Raw genomic sequence first — 9,576 nt, 5'->3', positions numbered from 1 at the left:
GATACACTTTTTGTGGTGACAGAAAAATGCCATTGTGGTTTTGTGGAAAATGTTTAGAAACCAAAAGCACAGTTTGGATTTCTTTGTTGAAAACGAGGGGGCGACTTGAACTCCAACTGTGGTTCTTTAGTGAGAATAATTAGTTATAGCTCCAGGTGTGAATACTGCAGTGCAGCCACTCGTAATAAATAAATAATGATGACAAAAAGTAGTTAGAAACTAAAGGTACAAAATATTTTCCCTCAATTTCGCTCCTTGCTGTCCCTTTCAGTTGGAGTGTGTCTGGAATTTAATCAGCTGAACTTTTTCCTGTGTGGATAAATAAAAACTGGATTCTTGGTTTTCAGTCTTAAAGTTCTGGCCTGTGAGAGAAGAAGAGCAAAAGGAGGAGGCGGCAGACTGAACTGCCTTCACTGCCCAGCAAGAGGCATCATTCTCACACCTTATTGGTGAAAAGGTGCAATGGGAGGAGCTCCGTGGCTTCTTCGTTTGATAAGCAGTGAGAATGAGCCCAGGAGGCAAAGTGTCACAGGGTGTTTTACAAAAGCATCCTCAAACTAGGATCAAACTCAGAAAAATAGCCAAAAAGAATTCAGCAGAATCGGAGACATGGTGACTGTTGGCCTGTGTTACAGGTTCATTTCCAAAATCTGCTGCTTGAAACTGCATTTCCCATAATGTCAACATATCCTACAACTGTTTCCACGGGATAAGCCAGTGAGCTTAACCTAATGCAAGTACAACTGCAATTTAATGTAATTCAGAGTTTCAAAGTAAAGGTTTAAACGGAAAACGGTCCTAACTTGTTTTTAAATAAAATCATATGCAGTTGCAGATAATTACAAAGTTTTCGGATGCTTGGAAAAACCCTGCCTAACTGAACATAATCAGCCTCACGTTAATACTCTCAATGTTATTGATTGTTATGGATGCTTTATTAAGAGATGCACAGTTTTGTATCAATGTAAAAACAAAATGCTCTTATTCAGCTCAGTGAAGTTCAGTAGCCACTTAATTTTAAATATAATGTACCTGAAATTGTTTTTTTTTTTCTTCCTCTCTGGTTGTATTTGTGGTGGCGGCCGTTTTACGGCGCCAACTGTATCCGTTTTATTTGCAATAAAACTTTTGGTGTTTTGATCACCGCATAGAGAAGCATAACCTTTGAGTCTGGCTGCTTCTATGACTCCTCATCCACTGCTTGTATGTTCACCTTTAGAGATTTGGTGCTTAACAATTTAATTACTTGGCAAAATAGCACCTGAAAAAGTGCATTTTTTTAATTATCACGACAAAGTTCATTTGTTTGGGCATTTATACATATACTAAACTACATTGTCTTGTTTTGAGAACCACGGAGTAGCTACAATAGATCTCTGAGGAACTCCTAATTTGGGGAGATAATATATTTGAGGCTTGTAATTTGATTTAAATCTGATGTCTGACAATGGTAAACTCACTGATAAATTGGTTTTAAATTTGTCTTTTGAGGCTTTAAAAATATGGAAATATCATGGAAAATAAAATTGTTTAACATAAATTTGAATGTTGATGCCAAAAAATACAAATAATCCTATCTCTGATGCTCTAGTAAAATTAAAACAGTAAAGTGTCTGGCTTGGAAAGAAACTTAAGTCCAGTCGCTTTCTTTGCGACTTCCTCAAACGAAAGCAGTTTTAATGTCTTTTAGGTCCCTAGACACTTTTACTTAGTTTTATTGAATTATTTACTAGATTTGGGGAACAAACTTCACTTTTCTGAGGTGTCTCTGTGCCAAACACATGCCACTTGTAAGAGAAAATTCTAGAGCCATCTTTATGTGGCGTTTTAACGGACCGTTTATCATTTAACTTTGACGGTCACTGAAACTGTAAGTGTAGGATTAATATTGGAATTTGTTAAAAACAAATAAATGAATTTACCTCAAAATTCGGTTTTAAATTTTTTTTCACTCTGGCTATTTTTTGTCGTTTTATCTTGAAATCCGATACCCGGAAGTCTTACTACGTTTCCGGTTGCCGATGCTAACGGTGCACGGTCGTTTGCTTCTGGCCAGTTTTAGGTTTTGCCTTAATAATGGGAGAAGCTGATGTGACGCTGAACCAGACCGACGAGAAGCCGCCGGATTCGGCGTTGGCTCCCGGAGAGGACTCGGTGGTGTGGAGCCACGAGGTGGAGGTGTGCCTGTTCCACGCGATGATCGGACATAAACCAGTCGGTAAGACCAGAGCTAACGTTAGCATGCGGCTAGCTGGAGCATCTCCTCTAGTTAAACCAGTTTAACTTGGACTGCTTTCAGGAGCCTCTGAATCAATATGTAAACACTAGGAAACCGTTAATTTCAGTTTATTGCAATAACAGGTGTTTAATGGAGGATGCTTATTTAAAAAGTTAAAAACCAGAGATTTCGCCTTGCAGGTGAGACACTTAGGTTAGCAGGTCAAGAGTGAAACTGATTCTAAGGAGGAAAACGATTGTTAATTGTGTTTGGCAGGACAGAGAACCCAAAGAGGGAATTACACGCTGACTTCGAGATAAGTTGAATAAAAATCGTGAGATCAGCTGAGCTGTGCGGACTCTGAGGTTTACTGCTCTTTGTTTGTTTACTTCACTGCATCCAACCCATGGCCAGTATTAAGGAAGCCTAACCTAACTCATATTACACCGATACCTTTGACCAAACCTAACAGTGCTCATCAACACCACAATCAGATTTAACCAACTGCTGCCTTTGTTTCCTTTAATGACGTCGTGTGTTAGTGTTGATCTCATCAGTATTTGAGTTCCTCTTTGTTGGAACAGGTCTTGATCCTTATGTTACTTTGGAGTCTTACTGCTGTTACAGTCCAACTCAATTTACTTGACTTCTTTTAAGGGCCCACCACTGTTGCTTTTAACTTTTCTAATATTGTTTTTGCATTTATGAATTTTGAATTTGTTTATTTATACATAAAATACCTTCATACCATGTACATTGTAACCCATTTTTGTAATAGAGCTATAATATTGCCTTCTGGATTAGGGCTGCCACAAACGATTATTTTGATAGTCGACTAGTCACCGATTATTTTTGCGATTAGTCGACTAATCAGATCATCATCCATTGGATGTAAAACGTGCAGCTTATTGCACCAGCAGCATCTGCTCTTATATAACTATCATTAGCTTACAGCTTGAAGTGTTTAAGGTCTGTGCTAACTAAAAATAAAGACAAGATGATAGTTTATTCAATTTTAATGAAATTTGCAGATTGTTTCAGTGAAGTTTAATAAACTCCTTGCTATCTAAAATATAACAGGACACCGGAGTAAATTCTGGAGCATCTCACACTTCTGATAATCAGCTGTCTGCTTGACGTTTATTCAGCTGTGTAAAAACTATAACTATAACAGATTTACTCAGGAACAAATAAAATACTAAAAAAGCCAAACAATAACATTTTGAAGTTATCTAAGTGACTCATATATCATGTTTAACCTGAGTAGGAAAGATTGCGGTGGGTTTGAAAACGATGTGCTGGGAGTCCGGTGTTCTCACGGCGCTAGTGACCTAGCCCCCGGCTAGCTATCGAGCTAGTGGGTAACAGACGTCTCCGAAAACGTCGGAGCGCTTTTGAAAATATGTGGTGTCCTGATAAACTGAGCAGATATTTGAGGTTTACGCAGCTACATTCTCGCCTGAAAATATGTTAAACGTTTATTTTGTGACCCAGAAAGAATAATAAGAGTAATATTCAAACTAACTAGCTGCCGCCATTGTTGGAAACTGAGCTGGGCTGCGCTATGAATTCTGGGACACAGCTTCTTCTTCTTCGGGGTTTAACGGCAGCTGGCATCCTTGTACATGCAGTGCTGCCATCTTCTGTTTCAGTCCGTTATTACACTCTTAAATCCTGCTACTTATTCCTGCGTCTTTTGGGATCTTACAAAGCTTCAAACGACGCGTCGACTATTAAATCAGTCGTCGACGATTTTGATAGTCGACGTAATCGTGGCAGCCCTATTCTGGATGGATGCAAACTGCATTTAGTTGCCTTGTACTTGTGACATGTGCAATGACAATAAAGTTGAATTCTATTCTATTTCCGGGTAAAATAAAGTCCAGGTGTTTGGAAAACTACACCACTTTTCTTGTGCGTCCAGCCTGGTTCCTCGCTGTGTGAATGGTTGAATGCAGTGTGCAGTTGAACATGCTTTGAGTGCTCAGTAAATGTGGAAAAGAGCTGTTTAAGTTCCAGTACAGTTACAGTTTCACTTCATATTTTTCCAATTTTTTTTTATTTTTATTTTTGCTCCTGCAGTTTTGTAAGAGTAAAAAAGTTCAAAGAAGTCATTTAAAAATCCAATTTTGGATTTATGTGTAAACAGAGTGACTCAGTATTTTCAAGAAAGAAAACTCTACAAAAAAGAAGAAAGGTGTATAAAGTAGAGAAGCTAAGTCCCTCTAACTGAGGGAGGAGGATTATAAAGGATTTGGGTTCCTCTATAAAATACAGCTAATATGAAAAGTTATGGTCCAATAAATGTACTGATCTGGCTTAGCTGGCCTGTAGGTGGCTCCGTCAGACTGCAGGAAGGCAAAAGAGCTGATGCGTTAATGTGTTTCCTGGGAAAAAACAGTGACCATGATGCAGTGCATGCTGTGTGTCTCTGTCTGCAGGCGTGAACCGTCACTTCCACATGATCTGCATCAGAGACAAGTTCAGTCAGAACATTGGACGGCAGGTCTCCTCCTCCGTCATCTGGGACCACCTGGGAACGATGTACGACATGCAGGCGCTGGTGAGGACGTACACACACATGCTGAGTGTTTGTTACATGCCGCGCTGAACGCGGTCATCACCACTGAGACTGTCATTTCTCTGTGACGCAGCACGAGTCGGAGATCCTGCCGTTCCCAAACAACGAGAAGAGCTTCTCCCTGCCCGATGACATCATCCAGGAGGTGAAGGAAGGTGAGGGAACTGCCGTCAGAAATGCAGCTTTTTTAAATTGTTTACACCAGTACAAAAAAGTTAACATCGTTTCTTTGTCTAAACGGACGCTAATTTGTGCGTTTGTAGGGAAGCTGGGCTCAGAGGAGGAGTCCAAAGAGGAGTTCAGGATGGAGAGAGAACCTCCAGCTACACATGAAGAAGGTACCAGACTGTGTCTCGCATTTAAGGTGCAGTCAGCTGGGGCGTCCTGGCGCCTCAGCGGTTCTTTTACACTTAAATTCAGAGTTAGCTGCTCGCGTTCAGACACATGTGCATGTGATCCACTGGGTTTAAACAAATAATGCACAGCTTGATATAATCAAACATATATTTCTGACCTCTCCTCACGGAGAGCATTTTGATACATTTTGATAGCATGTGAAGTCTGAAAAGGTTAAACCGACTCAGAGCGTCAACCATGTGTAAGGCTTGGAGGTTTCATTGGGAGCTGCTAGAGTTGGTCGATCCGCTCTGTAGTCCAGTCGTTCCATCACACCTTACACCCTCCAGCTGCTTCTGCTCGCTGAGCAGATGATAGTGACACTTGCAGAAGTTTGTAAAGTCAGACTTTGGTCAGAGCACAGCGCCCACTAGAGGACGTCTGGCCGTCGGGCGACCCTCGTGATGTCTGTTTCTGATTGTTTGGTCAGAGACATCAGAGACATTCTCACCAGTGTCCTGCTGGAGGTCATGTTGTAGCTCTGGCTGCACTCATCCTTTTCCTCCTTGGATAAAGGAGCAGATACGGGCCTGGAGGATCCACAGCAAACGTTCTGCTCCAGGTGTCGCCTCGTGCTACCAGTAGTGACACCGACACCAGCCAAGTGTAAATCTAATAAAATCAGTCAGAAAAGATGAGGAGAGATTAAAGTCCCAGCAGTCTTAGAAGAATATAAGCGACGAGGTGAAGTTTGTGCAGTCTGGAGAGTTTAGACCACACCAGGTTTTAATATGATCCTCCGTCTCTCTGCTTCAGGGAGTAACTCCTCTGTGAAGATGTCGGAGCGAACAAGCAGCATTCGGGATAAGGAGAGAGAGCGAGACAAGGAGAAGGGAGGAAGTGACGGAGGATTGTCGTCAGCGGCGACGGGAGGAGGCGGCGGAAGTGGTAGTGGAGGGAAGGAGGCAGAGAAGAGGAAGAGGAGTCGAGCGGCCGAGAAGCTCCTGTCGTCTTCCAACCCGGCGAGTCCGGGAGGAGCCAAGAGGAGGCGCACCTGAGCGGGGGACGGACAGAGACGGAGGAGCGCGGTGGAGAGAAGGAGGTGAATGTTGCTGCTGCCGTCGCAGAAGCCGAGCTTGCGAGCTTTGTGTCGTGTAATCCTGGAGTGAGGTCGTCTAAGTGCTCTCTGTCCTCTTACAGTCGCCCCCTCTGTGGCTGCTCTCTGATTGGCTGCTTGTCACCCGGCACCTGTGCTTTCATCTCATCGTGTGATTACAGTGGGAGGAAGCGACACGTCTGGAAGCGCCTCTGGAGTGTTTTTAGCGTGCAGACAGCTGACCCGACCGCAGCGTGAGCGGCGTGTGTTGTCTTATTGTTTTTAATGCCAAGGTTGGAGTTTGCCCCGAGTCTTGCCTGTCAGGCTACAAAGAAGCCATCCAGGAGTATTGAGCACATCGTCGTAAACTCTGCTACAGTTATGTCCTGTTGTTGTTTCCTGCCTTTTCTTTTACCTTTTTAAAGCCGTTTCACCTTGTAGTGAAGCAGGAAGTGGAAGAACGTTCCAGTTTTCCTCCATTTTCATTTAAACTTTCTCGGTTGTACAGAGGAGTGAAGGAGCCCGGGTGAGACGGGTTTCCAACCTTTACGCTCTTTTCGCTTCAGTAGAAACGAGAGTAGAAGTGAATATTCCAGCGTGCACCTGCGATCAGAGTGCACGCCATGTTCTCACAGCGTGTGAAATACAAATAATTGAGTCTGTTTTATGTTCTGATGATCATCTGCTTAGAGCAGTGGTTTAATGTGACAGGAGGTCAGCATGTTGGCTGTCTGAGCTGCAGTGACTGTTTTTAGTTTCTGATCATCTGAAACTGCAATAATTGTGTTTCTCTCTGAACTGGACGTGGCAGCATGTTGTACTTTTGTTTCTGTGTGAGGACACGAGCAGCTCCGAGTGATTCCAGTTATGTTTTTTAATCTTTGTTTCATTTGTGTCATTTGAAAATGCGTCTTCTGTGTATTTAGTTTAGTGTCGGCTTGTTTTGAGGCCACGAGAATCAAATGTTCCCTTTAAGTATTTTTGGGGTGTTAATTTATGGCTGCTGATGAGCTGATGTGTGAAACAGCTGTTTGTGTCATTAAAGCTGAAGCCGAGTCTCCCGTCATTCATCGTTTTCCTGCAAAAATGTTTGTAAAGAGCTGAATGTTTAAACATTAAAACTTCTGCCCCTCTTTTAACTCCAAGTTTGTTTTGTTTTCAACAAAGCGGTCGACCTTTAATGTGAAGTTTCCAGACTGTTCGCCTTCACATTAAAGCTCCACAAAGTCTGATATGTCTGTGAAGGTTCTCAGTCATCCAGGTCATCGTAGTCTAAGGAGCTTGGAAAGAAAAGCGTCTGGACTTCTTTAAGTTGCTTGAAGACGTTTCACCTCTCATCCGAGAAGCTTCTTCAGTTCTAAGGTCAAATGGTGGAGAGTCCCAGATATAAACCTAGTGGGAGTTTCCCCCCACAGAGGGACAAAAGGACCCCCTGATGATCCTCTAATCACCTGAGCCAAGGTGGGAAACTGGGTGTGGGTCCCAATCAGCCAGAGTTTCGGGTGAGCTCATTGTGAAACCTGGCCCCACCTTATCATGTGATTTCCTGAGGTCAGATGGTCCAGGATGTGAGTGGGCGTTAAGGCGTCTGGGAAGGATCTCAAAACTGGATTATAGATGGCAGAGAGTTGGTGTCGTAAGCCCCGCCTCTGTTCAAAGATGGTCGCTCACAGTGGACATAGATGCTTCTTTCACTCCTCTTTCAAACCATCTGTCCTCTCTGTCCAAAATGTGAACATTGGCATCCTCGAAAGAGTGACCTTTGACCTTTAGATGCAGATGGATCTGGGACTCTCCATCATTTGACCTTAGAACTGAAGAAGCTTCTCAGATGAGAGGTGAAACGTCTTCAAGCAACTTAAAGAAGTCCAGACGCTTTTCTATACAAAAGTCTGTAATTAATACAAATATTCTAAATCGTGTCATTTTTGCGCCTCAGCCGTAAAAAGCTCACGGGGCATGTCATCGCCTCGCTGGGTGGCGTGGACAGCGAGTTTGTGAATGTGATAACTCGAGAACGAAACGACGTAGGATTTTCAAATTAATAGCATAACTGCAGCTGCCAGGAGGCTGAGGGCTAACACTGTTCTTAATAGTGCACCTAAAAATGAGACATCTATGTTAATCATAAGTAAATAATTTAAGCCTCTTTACTGCTCATGAGAAGCAGAGCTCCAGTAACTCAGTGTTAGAATATTTCATTTTCACTTGAGAGGTCAGAGGACGGACGGTTGCTCAAAGGTCCGAAGTCCTCTTCTCAGGTGAAAGTAAACTTTTTCTTGTTTGTGAAAATCTGATGATTTGTGGTGTCGTCTGCTCGTGTGGTTGGTCCGCTGTGCTTCATCACATCCAAAGCCACCGTTTCGTTCTCCAGGGCCTGCTGCTAAAACTTGCACCAAATGTTTGGAAGAGCACAGTTTGAACCCCACAGAGTCTCGGCAGTGTTGTTCAGAATGAGGTGTGGAAGATGTGATCCAAAAACACAGACGAGCTGAAGGTCGCTGTCTAAACATCCTGGGCTTCAGAGACGCCGCAGCAGCCGCGAGCTCGACGCCTGATGCTCGGCAGCAGTTTAAGGCAAAGGAGCTTCAACCTACCAAAGTAAAATGATAAAGCAGTTAAAGTCTATTTTAAATGTGCACCACTGATTCGTGTCATTAAAAGACCTCTGCATCTTCTTTCTGCTGCAGCAGTGAAAGTCTTACTGAGACTATTAATGACAAACAGCCTCTGTGTGAGACGCTGTGACATCATCAACACTGGACATAAACCTGTTTCTGTTCTGTCCTGTACTGTCGTCAATAGAAAGTTAGGAAAGTACGACATTTGAAGATAATTGCAGAAACAACAAACACGTCAGCATTACTGCTGCTGTTAGAGCCTCGGCTGTTTAAGCTGCAGTGTGCTCATGCAGACACAGGGGGGCGACCTCCCCCTGCAGATGTCAGCAGCTGTGCTGCTCAGTAAAACATGTTCAGGTACAAAATCAGTGCCAGTTCAATGTTTGTCTGCCATCCTGATATCAGTGGAGCAAACTCAGGCCTGTGGCTCTTACTGCGACTGTTGTGTTTGTGTTGTGGGCACCTGCACATGGAAATGATCGTGTAAGTGAAGCTGGTACGATGGGCTCGCTGCTCCGGGCCACTGAAGACGCAGCTCATGAAGTAAAGTGAGTTTGATGCCTCTGCTCTAAATAAGTCTGAGCGAGTTATGAGATGACGGGAAAATTCAAAACAAACTTCTGGACTTATTTTTAGACTTTTATGAGACGTTTGCTGTTTAATATTAGAATATTTGATCAAAGATATTGTATGATTTGATGCTCGTGTGCAGGCCTGTGCCTCT

General features: G+C 43.1%; 1 protein-coding gene across 2 annotated transcripts; it reads left to right on the top strand.

Moving 5' to 3' along the window:
* Positions 1-1,996: 1,996 nt before the first annotated feature.
* mrgbp (MRG/MORF4L binding protein) lies at positions 1,997-7,370 on the top strand. 2 transcript variants are annotated; one of them, XM_082518679.1, is made up of 6 exons: positions 1,997-2,218; positions 4,660-4,781; positions 4,873-4,954; positions 5,063-5,137; positions 5,952-6,237; positions 6,336-7,370. In XM_082518679.1, exons 1-5 carry the CDS (start codon positions 2,077-2,079, stop codon positions 6,191-6,193), a joined length of 663 nt encoding a protein of 220 aa, XP_082374805.1. In that variant the 5' UTR covers positions 1,997-2,076; the 3' UTR covers positions 6,194-6,237; positions 6,336-7,370. The 2 variants fall into 2 exon arrangements, with proteins under 2 accessions (XP_082374805.1, XP_082374804.1); XM_082518678.1 differs by having other exon boundaries at positions 5,952-7,370.
* The last annotated feature ends 2,206 nt before the right edge of the window (positions 7,371-9,576 follow it).

The sequence above is a fragment of the Aulonocara stuartgranti genome (genome assembly GCF_965226115.1).
Source record: "Aulonocara stuartgranti genome assembly, chromosome: 20".
In the NCBI taxonomy this organism is placed as follows: Eukaryota; Metazoa; Chordata; class Actinopteri; order Cichliformes; family Cichlidae; genus Aulonocara; species Aulonocara stuartgranti.
The sequence above is the reverse complement of the archived record's forward strand: the minus strand, read 5'-3'. Positions and strand labels throughout refer to the sequence as shown.